The 18,228-nt window shown below is 38.0% G+C and overlaps 3 protein-coding genes and 1 pseudogene across 4 annotated transcripts; 3 read left to right on the forward strand and 1 right to left on the reverse strand.

Annotated features, from left to right (window-relative positions):
• Positions 1-2,145: 2,145 nt before the first annotated feature.
• LOC148921085 (UPF0481 protein At3g47200-like) lies at positions 2,146-3,217 on the reverse strand. The gene is made up of 2 exons (XM_089047950.1): positions 3,191-3,217; positions 2,146-3,066 (listed from the first exon to the last, which is right to left on the reverse strand). Exons 1-2 carry the CDS (start codon positions 3,215-3,217, stop codon positions 2,146-2,148), a joined length of 948 nt encoding a protein of 315 aa, XP_088904076.1.
• Positions 3,218-7,192: 3,975 nt separating this feature from the next.
• Positions 7,193-9,342, forward strand: LOC103343042 (UPF0481 protein At3g47200-like). Its single transcript, XM_089041438.1, has 2 exons — positions 7,193-7,445; positions 7,668-9,342. Exons 1-2 carry the CDS (start codon positions 7,428-7,430, stop codon positions 9,030-9,032), a joined length of 1,383 nt encoding a protein of 460 aa, XP_088897564.1. The 5' UTR covers positions 7,193-7,427; the 3' UTR covers positions 9,033-9,342.
• Positions 9,343-9,975: 633 nt separating this feature from the next.
• Positions 9,976-11,831, forward strand: LOC107881895 (UPF0481 protein At3g47200-like). 2 transcript variants are annotated; one of them, XM_089055703.1, is made up of 2 exons: positions 9,976-10,074; positions 10,214-11,831. In XM_089055703.1, exons 1-2 carry the CDS (start codon positions 10,042-10,044, stop codon positions 11,711-11,713), a joined length of 1,533 nt encoding a protein of 510 aa, XP_088911829.1. In that variant the 5' UTR covers positions 9,976-10,041; the 3' UTR covers positions 11,714-11,831. The 2 variants fall into 2 exon arrangements, with proteins under 2 accessions (XP_088911829.1, XP_016652413.2); XM_016796927.2 differs by having other exon boundaries at positions 10,217-11,831.
• Positions 11,832-15,416: 3,585 nt separating this feature from the next.
• Positions 15,417-17,182, forward strand: LOC148921086 (UPF0481 protein At3g47200-like; annotated as a pseudogene).
• The last annotated feature ends 1,046 nt before the right edge of the window (positions 17,183-18,228 follow it).

An 18,228-nucleotide genomic window follows, 5' to 3' on the forward strand; every position in this document is an offset into this window, starting at 1 on the left:
TGAACTGAGGTCTCTCTTCTAGTAGGAAATGCACATGAAATTACGTACAGCTGTGAGCATGTGACCATTTTCTTCCTTGCCGGCCCCTCGCTCAGAATATTATACAATTAATTTTTACTTGACATGGAATTGCTCACACCACACGCAACTGGTGGTAGGAGGGCAGGTGTGGCGCAGCTTGGTGCTAGGAGATGTGGCACGAGATGCGCCGGTGTTATTGGTGGTTCAGTGGAAGAAGATGAGAGAGGATATGCAGCGTTAATCTTGGTGGGGTAAACTTGTTTTTTTTTTTTCTCCTGAAAAATAGGGCAAAACTTTATATATAAATAGTTGCGTTCCATAAAAATAGGATCTACTATCTGATTTTTTTTTTTAATTTTAATTTTTTAAATATGAAAAAGTATGAATTTACTATATTATCCTCATTTAATTAATAGTTTCAATTTTAAATGTTTGCATTAACCATTGATATTTTGAATGTTTTACCATTCTTTGTCTTTTGTTTTACATGTATATAGATTTAACTGGCCATTTTATTTGACATGTCATATACACATAACTTGTCATATAATGCAGTCTGTTAAATGTGATAAATTAAGGTGATACAAATAACATTACTATATCAGTGCGTTTGGATGAGGAAATTTAAAAGTACAAAGAAATTCATAAATAACGAAATTTAAAATGACAGAAATTGATGTTCTAGAATTTGTTTGGGATAGAGGTTGATCGCACACAAGAAGGGATATTTCTGTGTCAACAGAAATATGCAAAAGACTTGTTGCAAAAGTTTGGAATGCTTGAATGCAAGCCAATCTCAACACCGATTGAGCCCAATGTCAAGATGTGTGCATATGAAGGCAAAGACTTGGAAGACGGAACGATGTATCGACAATTGGTGGGTGTCTAATCTACCTGACACTGACTCGACCTGACATTTTATATGCAGTTGGAGTGATGAGTCGATACATGCAAAATCCAAAGAAGTCTCATTTAGACGCAGTTCGATGAATACTGAGGTATGTGAAGAGTACAATTGACTGTGGTCTGTTGTACAAGAAAGGTGAAGATTGCAAACTAGTTGGTTATTGCGATGCTGACTATGCGGGAGATCACGACACTCGTCGATCAACTACCTAGTACGTGTTTAAGCTTGGTTCAGGAACAATTTCTTGGTGTAGTAAGAGACAGCCGACGATATCTTTGTCAACCACGGAAGCTGAGTACAAAGCAGCATCAATGGCAGCTCAAGAGATCACATGGCTGACACAGTTAATGAATGATCTACATCAATTGGTAGATTATTCAGTGTCGTTATACTGCGACAATCAATCGGCAGTTCGTTTGGCGAAAAATCCAGTCTTTCATGCAAGAACCAAACATGTGAAGATACACTACCATTTTATCAGAGAGAAGGTTCTGCAAGAAGAGATTGAGATGAGACATATCAACACAAATGATTAAGTTGCGGACTTATTCACAAAAGGTTTAAGCACAGAAAAGTTCGAGAATTTTCGACGTCAGCTCAATGTGGTGCAAAGGATGTGAGCTGGTGTTGAGGGGGAGTGTTAAAGATCAACACCAGCCCATCACTTAACTCAGCCCATGGAAGACTGCCAACACTTGAACTAGACAATTATAGAAAAATCTGGAAAAGTAGTTCACAGACCTAGCAATTAGATATTGTATTAGAATATTATAGTTAACTCTAGAAAAGCTGGTGCAACCCCAAACTCTATAATTGTATGTCGGCTAAGCAAGTTGGCAGCCAAATTGAAGCTTGGAGAATTAACTAGAGTAGAAACAATATGTGGCTAGGAGAAGAAGTTCCAAGTCGGTGGAACTTGGCAAAGTCGGCTAACTCTCCTATAAATAGGCATGCAATGCAACAAAGCAAGGTGTAGTGGAGTGAAGCAATCAAGAAGTGAAGTGAGTCAAGAGTGTGTATAAGTAGAGTGAGCAATAAGCTATGGAGTCAAGTAGTCCTTGTGAGAAGTGTGAGTGAAGTGAGAAAGAGTGTTTGTAAGAGTTGGTCTTTCCTTTGAGAATTGTTGTTGTAATATTTTGTGAGTCTAATACAAGTAAATTGTTTACTTGTTTTCTCTCCAACAAGTCTAATTTAGAGTTGTGTACTCTAAATTTTTCTCAACAGCCGGGACGATGTTCATTCTCTGAAATGGATCTCACAGGGATGGACAAGTGACCGGGTGGGTGGAAGTAAAATTTGTGCAAGAGATCTAGCAAAGGCTTAAACCCTGTGCCCTCGGGCTCTTCGTTGATGAACTTCTTTTGGCTCAAAGGCTGGAAGAAGTTAAGAGCAAGGGCAGCGACCAAGTCTGGTGCTTTGCACGTGGGGATGATATGAGGCTTGATTGTATCATACAAAAGTTCGAGAATGAAAAAGGGTATCTGGTCTTCCAGTAATGCCAGATCATGCTGAAGAGCTTCAGTCATCCAAGCACTTCTCAATACTTGATCATAATTGAGATCTGGTTGCTTCATGTAATTTAAGTTGCGGTCAAACCGAAGGAAAAGTTCCAATATGAAGCAACCATCAAGTAACATTATTTCTGCAAGCTCATACTCTGTGTAGGTGATCTTTTCAGTGTAGCACTGGCGAATAACTTCATCTAAACCATGAATCGCATTGGTGCACTCTTCTAAGCGTTTCGTAGCGCATTTTTTAGAGTGTTCTTCAGTGGCATCTATTTCTTGCTGGTCAAGAAAGGATAGCAAGTAAGACCATTTGTATTGGACCATGGGTGCCAGGTTCTGGTTGTCTTGATGCAATGGTCCGATTGAGACAACGCCAGGGCGGTAGGCATCCTCCTTCACTTGTCGAAGTTTATCTGAAACTCTATAGATACAATATTCCCCTCTTATTTTTCCCTTTCTTCCGCGGCCATAGTGGCTCAAGTATTCTCTCTGGTGCACATTGCCCAGCTTACCAATAAGAGTCTTCTTCCATTCATCTTTCTGTGTCTGTGTATCATCATCAAGGCTTTCCTCGGGTTTCTGCTTGCTTAAGCTGAACATGCAGGAGATCACAGAGGAGGAGGAGGGAAGCTGATTAAGGGAAACAACGAGAGAAAATGTGTAATTAATTTCGACCGTAAAATATAACCTTTTCTTAATCAATAATATGTTGATTCAAAAGCAAAGTATTAGAGAGATCGAGATGATCAGTTACCTGAAATTTTCCTTTAGACTTACTCATCTCAGACAATTTCCCTTTGTGTCCGGCGACCACCAATCTGAGCTTCCCTGAAGATCAATTGAGTTAATTAATATTATTGCCTTTAGTTAATTTGTAGACCAACTCTGAAGATAAAATAATATAAGAAAAGAAGACGACTTCCATCCGCACGTTAAGCCCTTAATATATGTATCAACTTCATTTCATTACAATCTGTGTGCATATTTCGTGCTCCATTAAGTATTAGTCTTTGACTTGAGAGATGCTTATGACGAATAATGTGAGTGACATAAGCCTAGAGGAAAAGAGGCAAATACTAGATCAACTTGCAATAAACATATATTTGCCTTGCTTTTCACAGCGCCAGAGTCTCCATTTATTAGTAATTTAATTTTTAGGACGATTTATTAGTCTTTGTTTAAAGAACTCCTATAATGACCAAACTTTTTTTTTTCTTTTTTCTTTTTCCCAACATGTATGTCAGTGCACTCCTCCATTAAGTATTAATTATAGTCTTAGTCTTTTTTAACTATATGGAATTTCCTAAAGATGCTCAGACGAATGTAAGTGAAGAAGAGGCAAAGGTAGATAGAGCAACTTGCAATATACATATTTTCTTTGCCTTTCACTTTGCCAGAGTCTCCACTTATTTAATTTATAGGGCGACTTAGTCTTTACTTAAATGTATAATTTATCTGATTCATATGTAACGGTCTCTCTCTTCTGTTTTGGTGTCCGGCTTACAGTTTGTCCAGAGAGGCCTTTTACATCCCTTTGGAAAAAGGAGTGAAAGTCAAAATGTTCAAGGAAAGGGAAAGAGGTAGGCGCAATGTTAAAATCCGGCTTCAAAACAAGTTAGAAGTAGCCCGGAATTTGAATCTGTGTGATGGTAAAAAAAACTTGCTCTAAATCTTGCTAACCGTAGAAACGAAAGTAAACTGATGAAGGTTCTGTTTCTCATTTTTGGATATGCAAAACAAAAACTAATGAAAAATTATTGTAGAGTTGATTGGTTTGAGCACAAGTTGCATGCTACGAGGGTCACAAATTCAACATGTGATGTGGGCTGGTTGTGCAAATTCAACTCATTCGGTATCTTTGTAATTGCATTTTCTTTACAATGTCGATGAAATGAAAACCTCAAGCTTAGAGAGAAAAAAAATATATATCTGTCTGATGAATTTCGCTTTTGAATTCATTTAAGCAGATTAAGACACACATCAAAACAATTGGAAATAAATTGGGAAAGCAATAAGATGATAGAGGTACATAGTTGCAGATTCATTATACAGAAAGAACCTTTTTTATTTTAATTTTTTATGAACAAGAACCTTTGATCATATAAAAGACTAGTAAAGCTTTACATGGAAAACTAGGTTGCTTTGGAGGCTACTCCAAATCAATTACAATCAACAAATGGAAGGAAACTAAATAACAATTAAATTTATTTCCTAATTTCCAACACTCTCCATCAAGTTGGAGTATGAATGTCTAGAATGCCCAACTTAGGCATGCAAGAGATTATGAAAGGCATTACTTCCCAAGGCTTTGGTGAATAGATCCGCCACTTGTGATGAAGACGGAGCAAATGAGATAACAAATGAGTTATACTCAACGCGTGCTCTTGAATCAATGGAATCGTTAGAAACAAGACTCGACCTCATGTACGCGATAAGCTTACTATCAAGATTTATGCAAAATCCAAGCCAGATACACTATGGTATAAGCCCACTACATATCCAAGCACAGACAGTGATTGGGCTGGAGTAGTGGATGACATGAAAAGCACATTAGGCTATGCATTTACAATTGGGTCTGGTATATTTTCATGGTCATCAAGAAAATAAGATATCGTGGCACAATCATCAACAGAAGCCGAGTACGTAGCAGCATCAAGTACAGCATGCCAAGCTATATGGCTCAGAAGAATATTTGAAGATATGGGAGAGTGCCAAACAGAAGCTACTGAAATACTTTGCGACAACAAGTCTGCTATAGCAATGGCGAAGAATCTAGTGTTCCACAACAGGACAAAGCATATCCATCAAGCATCACTTCTTATCACACCCCGGATCGGCTCCGCCATAGCACGATATTGTCCGCTTTGGACCTTCCCTCCTTGCCATCACAGTTTTGTTTCTGGAAACTCACGAGCAACTTCCCAGTGGGTCACCCATCCCGGGTTTGTTCTAGCCCAAACTCGCTTAACTTCGGAGTTACCATGACTCCGAAGCCAGTGAACTCCCAAAAGACCTCATGCTAGATGGAAGTAAGTATGTACATATAAGCCACATCATCCCCTCTCCGTTGATTGATGTGGGATGTCACAATCCACCCCCTTTAGAGGCCGGACATCTTCGTCGGCACACTCGCACCACACTGCAAAATGGCTCTAATACCATTATATCACCTAGCACGATATTTCAATAGAGTAATTAATGTATTTTTTTTGTTCACGGTTAGATAACTTAACGTTTTTCAATAGAGTAATTTTTTACAGAAATATTTTTAAAGTAAGTACCTAAACTACAATTGGGATTCAGAACATGGGGAGGGGTGGATTAGGAAGGTTCAATAAGTCAACGCTAGGTGCTCAGTACAACGATTCTTGGAGAGATATACAATGCAAGTCAACGAGTCGATCCTTCATTTTTCCAGCTAAGCATGCAGTTGTTTTGAATTTGAAGGTTGCTGATGCTGACATATGAAATACATCATAGCATTTCGTCATAGCATTTCGTTATCTAAATCATGCCACGCCGCACCGCATGGTTAATTATAAAAATATATGAATCATTCCTCCTCCACAGGGTGTCATGTGCTAAGAGCCTATGAACCGGAGGCAAACAATATTGTATTCGAATACAAACAATATCGTATTATAAGCTTCGCATTTTCACTTTCGTCTAGAAGGCTAGATAGACACTAAAGAAATGGTTATTTTCAGTATTTGTCGCAACTTCCTAACTATCAATTCTGATGATTCCCTTCTGCCTCGCCGGAGTCAGAATCTCAGTCAGATACAAACAAATGCATGGTTGGTATGGTATACAAATAAATTATTATGAGCTGTCGATTAATCATGTGGGAACGGCAGTAGAGTCTTTGAAACATAATATTTTGGACGGATGTGAATTGTTACAGTAAGTCCTGGTTTCACTGGCAAACGCACAAAGTATTTTGGACGGTGCGGTTGAAATACCTCGATCGGACTTATTTCTCCACTGCTTGGAGTATGATATCATTCATTGCCGCATTTTGCCTTTTCGTTCTTACTATCACACAAACATACTTCGCCATTCACCCAGCTCACTAGCTGATGTTGCTTGTTTCATATGCTCTGTATATTTTTTTTTTCATGTATAATTATTTTAGAATTAATGAGTTCAATTAGTCATCTATATCTGTTATGTGTTTAAAGATTGTTCCTGTGTAACGAACGAGTTTGTATTTCTTAATATATGTTTTCCCATTTACATATGTGTATATGGAGCCAAAAATGGGAGAGACTCAGCTCAGCCCTATCACTAGAGATCTCTGCTGCAATTTAAATTCCGTCACTTAGAAAGATTTTAAAATATGTCTGAGCTTCATAAATCCTTATAGTCAAATTCTAGCCCCACCTGTTTTAATTAAGCTGATTCCCATTTGGTTAGTACAGTGGCAAATCCACATTTGAGTTAAAGGGCTTGATCAATTGATATCAATCATTTTTCTTTTCTCCTATTAACCTTGAATGAAGATGCAATTTTGACCCCCAATATCTTTAAATTGTTTTTTTTTTTTTTTTTTTTTTTTTACAAAAAAATTAATGTACCCACCAACGTGCACCAATGACCTGAGCCAAATGAGGTGAGCGATATATTGTGAATTTATAAGTCAAAGTCATCCAAATGCAAATACTTCTTTTTATTTTTCATTTACAAATCCGTGTAACAATATTATTGGATGTAAGCATGAGAAGGTCCTCACCAACCCAAGTATTATTATTTTTCTGCTAGTAGGGACTTAATAAGTCAAAGTCAAGTCAGAATACAATTAAACCAGCAACAAAACTTAAAATTTTAATAAGCAAATGGGGGTGGAAGACTTGGGAGTAGGGTCTTTCTTATAAGTTAATTATATATCTTTAATCTTCATATTTGGACAATAAATTGAAGGCAATACTCAGGCGCTTAATTGGGATTAAGTAAGCTGAGATTGGTGGTTGGGCGAAGGGAAATCTGCTAACATGAGCAACTCAGGAAAGGTAATTGAGGTCGTTGAGCTTAATTGCATGATCTCTTTAGAATTTGTGTATATATCTTGCAGTTGGATTATCATCATGTAGAGAACAAAAAACATATATATATATATATATATATATGTACATGCATATGTTATTTAATACATACATATTCGCAAAAATAGTGATGCTGAAAGTAGATGTGTGCACTGCTAGCTAGCTTTATACATTTTACAATCAAAACAGGAAACGGAAGCAAGCTATGAGCAAGAGTGCTATGACAAAGTGGAGAAAGCGTCAGAGGCATTGAATATCTTTGAAGTTCCAAATAAACTTCGAAAAGTGAAGGAGGATGCCTATAGCCCTCGCCTTGTCTCAATTGGGCTTTACCATCGGGAAAAGCATGAGCTTGCAGCTATGCAAGAGCATAAACATCGTTACAGGAGATTCTTTGAGAAGCGTTTGAACGAGTCTGCCACATCCTGTGACAGTTTTGAACGGTTTTTCTTTGAAAGCTTAATGGACGAGATTCTGAGTAGCTACGTCATACTCAGAAGCAGGAATTTATATGATGCAGTAGGTCAAATAGTACGTGATGGCTTCTTCATATTAGAACTTTTCCTCAGGTATTATGAACACTACAACTTAAACATGATGTTAGAAGAGCAATCCGATGATCCAATATTCAATACTATCTGGATAATTCCAGCACTTCGCCAGGATCTAGCTTTAGTTGAAAACCAGATCCCCTTTTTTATTCTCCAAACTCTGTTTGAGGCTATCAAGCCTCATCTCAAGGCCAACGGCAAACCAGCACCGAACTCACTCACTAGCCTTGCTCTTCAATTCTTTGAACCTGCAGCTATGAAGAACCAAAAGGCAATAATTAAAGGAGTTGATGATCTTCCTGGCGGCACAGAGGGCTTCAAGCATCTGCTTGATCTCTTACACAAATTCTATCTCCCAAGTCAGCCTAAGAGTACTAATAATAAGCAGCACCCTGCTGGGGCTGGTGATTCCTCAATTATCAACATCACCAATATTGATATCCCTGGAAGTGGAAGCTATAACAATTGGGGATTCAATTATTGCGCTTCACAACTTTTGGAATCTGGGATCGAGATTGAAAGACAGTCAAGCGAGAAACACTGGCTGAACATTACTTTCAGCAAGGGAGTGATCAGAATCCCATCATTGTTCATTGACGACAACATTTCACTCTTGAGAAACCTGATTGCCTACGAGCAGTGCAGCATCAGCAGTAATCACATCACCTCATATCCCATCCTCCTGAAAAGCCTCATCCGTTCCTCAAAGGACATCAAAATACTTCGGCAAAGAAGGATCATAAATTCCAATTGGATTGACGATGAAGTATATTTGGCTCAATGCCACAGTATTCTAGATGAGGTTGTTGTCAAGGACTTCTGTTTTGCTGACTTGTGCAACCAAGTGAACACATACGCTCGTAAGTTCTGGTTTCGCAGAAGTTTGAAGTCCCTCTATCGCACTTATTTCTCAACTGCATGGAGCTTGATATCATTCATCGCTGCGTTTTGCCTTTTTGTTCTAACTGTCATACAAACATACTATGCCATTAACCCTCGCTAGCTGATAGTTGTTGTGCCCTTAATTTCTTTTTTTTTTTTCAGTGGCTTAGGCCATCCTATGAATTTGATTTGCTTATATGTGTTTAATTTCCTTCCTGTATAATAAGTCTGTATCGATCAGCTTTCTGTTTTCACAATTTATGTACGACTGTCTGGAGACAGAAATGAATAAGAAATGGTGTCTTGAGAAATCATGCGCAGTTCAGTTGAAATACGGTTAATGATCTGTTCTACTATAATGGTTTTTCAACTAAGGGAGGGAACCTATGATTTTTGGTTACATTGTTAATATTTGAAGGGGCTTATTTGAACAGCTGGAAGAAATAAGGGAGACAATGATCAGACAATGTGATATTTATTTCCACAGATTCCATGTGTTAATTAGTAAAAAGAAATGTACAGTGTGTACGCGCTAAGACCGGATGCAAAAAATTGGACTAAAAAAATAAAGAAAAAAGAAGAGAAGTTGTTTAAGTATAGTCTTTGTTAACTATCCCTTCTTTGACGTTGGAATACAAACAAATGCGTGTTTGGTACCAAATAGACTAATGTGTGTATCTACTCGTTTTCCTTCCACAAGGGATCAACTATTTAATATGTCAAAGCGCGGCTGAGTTAGACAGAGAGGGTGCTGAGATGAGTGAACCAGTCGAGGAAGCTCAGCTAATTGAGGTGTATATTTTACAGTGAGAAACAGGTGTATGCATGTGGCCATTTTCTTCCTTGGTTGGGGTCAAAATGTTAGTCAGATAAACAAATGGTTGATTGGTCCAGATAGATTAATATACATATATGATGCTACTTGTTTTTCTTCCAGAGAGATTGATTAATTTTCTAATTAATAAATGTGTTTGAGCATATGGAGCTATTGGGATAGGAGACTGGGATCGTAGAGTCAAGTTCAATTATTATATTTTACTTCCAAATTTGGGATATAAATTAGATTAGAAGGCAATACTCAGTCTCCAGGGATGTTGGTGACCGGACAAAAGGGAAATTAACCTGCTGAGATGATGAATCAATCAGAAGAGGAAACACATCAGGTATAAACGAGAGCTACGATCTTTCTTTATCTCTTAGTGTCTTCTTTTTCATCAACATTTGATCATTAATGTGAATTAGCATCTCTTTCTTTCTCTTTTAACTTCTGGAATTTTTTGTCCTTTTGTTTTGGACGCAAAGCAGCTGGAAGGCGAGGAAGACGAAGAAGAGACACTGAAGACTAAGTGGATATTGGAGATTAAAGAGAGACTCGGAGCAGTTAAGGAAGCAGAAGAATCATGCATCTATCAAGTCCCAAGCAAACTTCGAAAGGTGAGAGAGGATGCCTACAATCCTCGCGTCGTCTCAATTGGACCTTTTCATCGAAAAAACACTGACCTTGTAGCTGCTATGAGAGAGCACAAATGGCGTTATATGTTAAGCTTTCTGCAGCAAACGGATGATCCTGACGAGTCTCACGAATGCTTGGAACATTGCATGAATGCTATTTATAATTTAGACAAGGAGGTTCGTCAATGCTACGCCGAAAACATCGACTATGAGAAGAATGAGCTAGCAAGAATAATGTTACTTGATGGCTGCTTCACCTTAGAACTCTTCCTCAGGTACTACGCCAAGAAAGTGGAAAAAGAAGACGGCCCTGATCCAGTACTAAAAAGTGCTTGGATGATCGCGGCTCTTCAGCATGATTTGGCTTTGCTTGAAAACCAAATCCCTTTCTTTATTCTCAAACGTTTGTATGACATTGTCCAGCCTCGTGTCGTGATCAACGGCCATGAAGCACCACACTCGGTTGCTGGCCTTGCTCTCATGTTCTTTCAACCTTTGAGCCGAAAGCCGATAGCTAAAGATCAACATGAGCTGGGGACGGACTTCAAGCACTTGCTTGATCTCTTGCACAAATTCTACTTCCTCAGAGCTGGAGTGCCTGGCCATGAGGTGTCAATTAAGGTCAAGGTCAATCATGTGGAATTGGTTTCCAAGGTTAAATCACAACAATCTGCATGCCTTTTTTTCAGAAAAATATTTAAGAGAAGAAAGCAACAAACTGCTTCATGCCTTCCTGAACCTGATGAGCCAGCAACAAACAACAAGTGGGGATTCAACTATTGCGCTTCGGAACTTTTGGAGTCTGGGATCCAGTTTCAGATTGGTTCTTGGGAGGACAATTTATTGAACATAACATTCAGCAATGGAGTCATCAGCATTCCCCAGTTGATCATTGACGAGGCTACCAGTTCAGTGTTCAGGAACCTCCTTGCCTTCGAACAATACAGCCTTAGCTCTACACATGGCATGACATCGTATACCTTCCTCATGAAGAGTCTCATCCGTTCCTCAGCGGACACCAAGCTGCTCCGAGAAAAAGGGATCATAAGGCATAATAGGATTGGAGACCATGAGTATTTGAGTCAGTTCAAGGATATTCTTGATGAAGTTGTTGTGAAGGACGACTTCTATTTTGATAAATTGCGAGACCAAGTGAACGAGTATTGCACGTCCTGGTGCAGCTTGAGCAAGCTTCAAGTATTTCTGAGGGTGCGATTTCTAAGAGAAATAAGGGTCCTTTTCAGCACCTACTTCTCTTCCACATGGAGTTTCACATCTTTCCTGGCTGCGTTTGCCCTTCTCATTCTCACTTCCATACAAACATACTACACCATTCACCCTCGCAGATGAGACTTGCTTTCTTGCTTTTGCTTCTTTCTTTCTTTCTGCTTTCACAATGTATGCATGCATATGTGCAATTGAAATAATATTGTATGAAATTGATCATCTGAATAAAACTCAATATTTCATCATCAGGCCGACCACGTCTCAGGCTCTGATAGAAGTTTGTATTATTGCTCATAATGCAACGTATTAGTTTATGCTCCCTTCATCATATGCAAATTCCTTTCATAGTTATCAATACGCTTTTATGTTGATCAAATCTTGTTTGTCTCTGGGTTTGGTTAAGTTTATTTATAACAAGTGGTTGATTTAGTGAATTTTTTGCCTTATCAAGCATCATAGGTAGTTGCTAATGATGACTGGTTGCGGGTCTCGTGACTTTTCCACAAATTTGACTACATAGGTGAGACTGGTTTTGACTTATTGGTGCAAGCTTTTCCATATTCTCGGCTCATCCTATTTTTCATAGTGACGTCTTTATTTCTTCTCTCACTATTTTGACTTTTAGGTTTCTGCCCTTTTTTCTCGGGTGATCCATTTTTGGGTCGATTATGGCTGTTCTTACGTATGCATTACATGTCACATCCTTATACATACGTCGTAGCATTCCGTATGGTACACATGTTTATTTGAGGTTTTAAAGATACCGACACCAAGGACGTACGCTACGCGGACACAAGTACCACGAAGACCTGGTGAAAATAGCCAGTAAAATACATATTTATGACTGCACTTTTTTATTTCACCTTGGTTGACTTGACCTACAAAATAATTTTGTTTCTCAGCTCTCTCTCTCTCTCAGGTGACAAAGGAGATGCAGATGAGAACTTCATTATCCATAAAATTCCTTTTCTTTTTTGGTCGATTACAAAAAATTTCTTTAAACGACCAAACAAGGAGTGAAAACCAAAGGGATCTACCTGTTAAAAATTACCACCACCATTGCCAGCCAAGTAGCAATCTACCTGCTTTGATGGAGATCGGGGATCGGGAGGGACATAGGTCACCAACCACATATACGAGCACCGAAATCTAGGGTTAATGCAAACTCACATATATTGTAGCAAATCCATGCCACAAATAAACTATTTCATTAATCATCAATATTCCATTCTCTACAACTATTACAATAGCCTTATTTATAGGCTTTCAAGACTTGGGCACCAAGACTGCTTGGTCCAAAAGTAAACTAATTAATTATAAAATCACACATAAATAATAAAAGGTATCCTAGAACTACATAAATAAGAAAATAACAATATATCATGAAATAACTAATTAAATGATAAATATCTATCTTGATTCACCCCTATGCACCTGCATCAGACTCCCCTGGTTGGAAAGAATTCGTCCTCGAATTCAAGCATTTGATTGAGGAAAATCCGAGTAGAATCTTCAATTGCTTCATATTAATTCTGGATCTTTTAGCATCCAATTGAAACCTTCCTTTCCAAATAAAAAGATATTTTGAATATTTCGTTATTCTTGGCTTCTTCTTACTCTCTCTAACAATGCAACTGTTTCTCTCTAGAATCTTCAACCGATTGACAAAATCAACCAAAGTTTTGGCAACCTTTCAAGTGAAAACATTAATGCCCAAAAATTCAATAATATTTTCGAAAGTTTTCTCAGTTCTCATCTCTTCACTATTCTGATCAATAAATTGCTTATCAAAATTGCTTTGAACACCCAAACAATTTTCATTGCAATTTTCACAGTTGCAAGTATCAAATATTGAAGGCAAATCCAAATTTAATAACTTTGATGAATAACAAGATGCACCAAAATTACCAAATCTATTTATACCTTCAAAGACACAATGAGAATAACTGTGCCCCTCTTCACTTGACTCACACAGAAAGCGCAATAATGAAAAGGGCTATCCTCGTACTCCCGTCGAGACTCACACGGCTTAGAGTGTCGATGCGAGGTACTCGGTTTAGATAAGAGTTCACGCATCTCTCCCCGTCAGAACTCTTACCTATCCGGGTTCGAGCTTCGATGCGAGTGACGCGTTTCGTAAGTTGCCATAGCATCCCCCTAAAGCAGATCTTGAACCTGGCTCTGATACCAATTGATGAGGATCGAGATCAGGACACAGGTCACCAACTGCATACACGAGCACCGAAATCTAGGGCTAGTGCAAACTCACATATATCATATCAAATCCATACCACAAATAAACTATTTCATTAATCATCAATATTCAATTCTCTACAACTATTACAATAGCCTTATTTATAGGCTTTACAAGACTTGGACACCAAGACTGCTTGGTTTAAAAATAAACTAATTAATTATAAAATCACACATAAATAATAAAAGATATCATAAAACTACCTAAATATGAAAATAACAATATATCATGAAATAACTAATTAAATGATAAATATCTATCTTGATCCACCCCTATGCTCCTGCATCATGCTTCAAATAAATAACTGATCAATAACGACTCCTAAGATGCACTACCAAGTACCAACCAAATACCTCCCTCTGCTATAAGCTGCTTTCATGTTCTTGTTATCATCTCGTTGCTCACTTATAACTTGCTCAACCAATCTTCGCTCTTGAGTTAAGGACAGGTTAACAAGTTTGTATAAATAAATAAATAAAGGAAAAAACAAGTAAGCATGCGGTGCTTTGTGATTGGGCCGCTTCAAAAACAATAAAACAATGTGAGAAGCGGTGGATAACTCTTTAAGTGTCTGCTGGGGGCTTCTTCTTCTCCTTCTCCTTCGAATGGTTCTGCAGCTCCAAGTAGAAAATTTCTTCAAAATCTTCTGAAGTTCATAACTTTAGTTCTAGGGCTCTGATTGATGTATTGTTTTCGCCTACATGATCAGTGAATCGAGCCCAACAATCTAAGGTAAAGTTTGGGGGCTGTTATTCAGATTTTTGAAATTCGTTCAATTTGAGTTTATTACTCAATAAGCTTCATTTCCTTGATTTGAGGTGTTCATTGGGCTGTTTATGGTCATTGGAAGCTTAATTCAGACGAGTTGGATTGCTTGACAGTTTTTACAGATTTCAGGTTTGTGAAATCTTGGGGGTTTATTGAGCTTCATATGAAATTGAGTGGAATTGGTGAATTATAATTGAAATTGAGTTTTTGTTGATCAGATTGCAAATTAATTTACAGTTTTGAGACAGTTTTGTCATTTCCCTGAAGTTAAAGGGTGTGATTATCAAAAGTTCAGGGACCTATTCTAACAGAGAATCCGGATTCTGAATGGATCCAATTAATGTGGAGATGTACCCAGGATGTGTGCTAATTAAGTAGTGTGGATGGATGTGTCGTTGACTTGATGTGTGCAAGACGTACTCGGTCTGACCCCCCAAAAAAAACAAAAACAAAACAAAACAAAAAACAAAAAAAAAAAAAAAACCGAACAGACAGATTGAGCTATAACTTGTAAGCATGTGACCATTTTTATTCCATCCCGGCTCCTCCTTGTTGGATCAAAATGTCAGTAAGAATTAATACGAACAAATGTATGGTTGGTCCAAATAAATTAATATATATGCTTCTTGGTTTTTCTTCCGGAGAGATTAATTAATTAATATGTGAGAGCTAGGAAATTTCAAGAACCATATGGCGATTCGGATGGGAGACTTGGATCGTAGAGTTAATTTCGACGATTGATCAGTGGCCTGAGAAGCTTAGATTGGTGGTCGGAGCCGATGAGAAAAGGGAAAATCTAGTGACATGTCTCAATCAGAAGTGAAAAAGGATCAACAGGTAATTGAGAGCTACTGTTTCTCTCTTATACATGTGTTTATGTGAATTGTAAGGACCTCCTCCCTCTTTCTCTTTGTTTCTGGACTTGCTTACTTTAATTTTCTTCTTCCTCTAATCCAATTTCAAAACAGCTGGAAGACAAAGAGATCCCAACGAAAGTTACGTTGATAGAGGAGATCAGACAGAGAATGGGAGGAGGGAAGAAAACAGTGGATGCATGCATCTATAAAGTTCCAAGTAAACTTCGAAAAGTGAATGAGGATGCCTACAATCCACGCGTCGTCTCAATTGGACCTTACCATCAAGAAAACCCCGACTTTGTAGATGCTATGAAAGAGCATAAATGGCGTTACATGATAAGCTTTCTTCAGCAAACAAATATTCCTCAAGAATCTAAGGAATGTTTGGAATGCTGTGTTGATGCTATTTATGAGTTATGTGGCGAGGCTCGTCAATGCTACTCCGAAACTATCAAATACAACGAGAATGAGCTCGCAAAAATAATGTTACTTGACGGTTGCTTCCTATTGGAACTTTTCGTCAGGTGCCATGCCAATGTAGAAGTAAACAAAGAAGGCCAACATGATCCAGTACGAAAGTCTGCTTGGATGATCACAGCTCTTCAGCATGACCTGGGATTACTTGAGAACCAGATCCCCTTCTTTATTCTGGTTCGTTTGTATGAGATTGTCAAGCCTCGTGCCACAAAGAATTACTCTGTCGCTAGCCTTGCTCCCAAGTTCTTTGACCCTTTGAGCCGAAAGCCAAGACCTGACGAGAAGGATCAGCTGGGGACAGACTTCAAGCATTTACTTGATCTCTTGCACAAATTTTACTTCCTCACAGCTGTATCAGTACCTAGTGTGGTGCTCAACGATATTACTGAGGAACAAACTAGTTCATGCCTTTCTGAACCTGATTATACATCAAGCAACAAGTGGGGATTCAAGTATTGCACTTCTGAACTTCTGGAGGCTGCTATCGAGTTTCAAATTCCGGCTTGGGACGACAACAAATTGTTGAACATAAATGTCGACAACGGAGTCCTGACTGAGCATTCCCCAATTGATCATTGCCGACGCATCGAGTTCAGTGTTGAGGAACCTCATTGCCTTCGAGCAGTACGGTGTTAGCAGTACAAATGGAGTTACATCGTAAGCATTCCTTCTGCAGAGTCTCATAAGTAACACATCAGATTTCAAGCTGCTTCTGGACAAAGAGATCATAGCCCATAATCGGTTTAGCGACCCTGAATTTTTGAGTGAATTTGAGACTATGGTAAAGGATGTTGTTCCCAAGGACGACTTCTACTTTGCTAAATTGAGGGACCAAGTGGACAAACACAAGACGCCCTGGTACCATTTTAACAAGCTTAAAGTATTTTTTGTGGTGCAACTTCAAAGTGAAATTATGACCGTTTGGAAGAATCGTTTCACTGCTAAATGGAGTTTCTTATCAGTGCTGAGTGCGCTTGCCCTTCTCATTCTCGCTTTCTTACAGACATATTATACCATGCACGACCCTTCCAGCTGATCTTTACTTGTCCCATGCTGCTTCTTTGTTTCTTGGTCTGGAGCTGGAGGGTTCCCGTTGGACCATCTAGCCAATGAGTTTATATCAAGCTTTTATATGATTTAATCAGTTGGCCTCCCCTAGAAATGATCAGTCTATAATCTTTCGCAGATTTTATGTATGCATGTGCAGTTGTATGGTATTAATACCACGGATCATTCATCAACAAGGATGCAAGTTGAAAAAAATATTCGAATGGAATTCAAACAATGTTGTATATTAATATCTACAACCACATAAAGTAAAGATCTTTTTACATTTGAAACTACAGAAATAGGAAACATCTGGAACAAGACAGAAAAATAACAAATGTTTGCCAAAGCATAGAAAACTTACTGAAACATCAAAGAATACAAATTTTGCTCGAGTAGCTTCACCTTCACCATGTTATAGCAAATTGCTTCTTATTAGAAAGGGTCCCAGGGCATTCTTGAAATTCTTTCTACAACAGTGGTAGACAATAGGATAGATGAGCAAGCAAAACAAAGGGTTTTGCTGATCTATATTGAAATAAGAATTCTGGCATCTTAACTTAAGAGCTGCAACAACCACTGCTACTTGCAAGATCTAAATATTTGCTGTATGTTTAGCTTTCTTCTGTAAGAGAGGAATATGTCAAAGCTGATTGAGGATTAAACTTAGAAGTTCATGTTTAATTAGTTTTTTTTTTTCTCCAACAGAAAAAAGTACAGGGGCATCCATTAGGATGGTTTTGCTTAATAAAATAAATTGACTATTTTAACACACAAGCAGCTATTATGGAATTGAAATATTTTTTAACTAATAAATCTGGCAAAGAAAATACAAACCTAATTGTTGACTTGGTATGTTGAGAACTAGAAGTTCTCCGAAAAGGAAAGAAAAAATGATTTGGGAGGGCAGGAGAAGGGAAGTACGATTGAATGAGATCTTCTCAACTTTCAGAAAACATATGGCCATATAAGAGTAAAGTCTATCAGTAAGTATTTTCCGTTGACATTGAAATATATTTCTTTTTAACTTGTTGGAGTTTCTGAGATTAAGATGTCAAAGCTGATTGAGGACTAAAGTCAACTTCTAAGGACAGAGACATTAGGATGGTTGAGCCTAATATAATAAATTGACAAACTTTTACACACAACATTTCCATTATAAAAAGGTTCAAAATTTCTAACTAATAAATTTAGCAAAAGTTAAAAACTTGATGATTGACTTGGTCTGTTTGAGA

This window comes from Prunus mume, linkage group LG1, assembly GCF_029339155.1.
Source record: "Prunus mume cultivar Tortuosa linkage group LG1, ASM2933915v1, whole genome shotgun sequence".
Lineage (NCBI taxonomy): Eukaryota > Viridiplantae > Streptophyta > Magnoliopsida > Rosales > Rosaceae > Prunus > Prunus mume.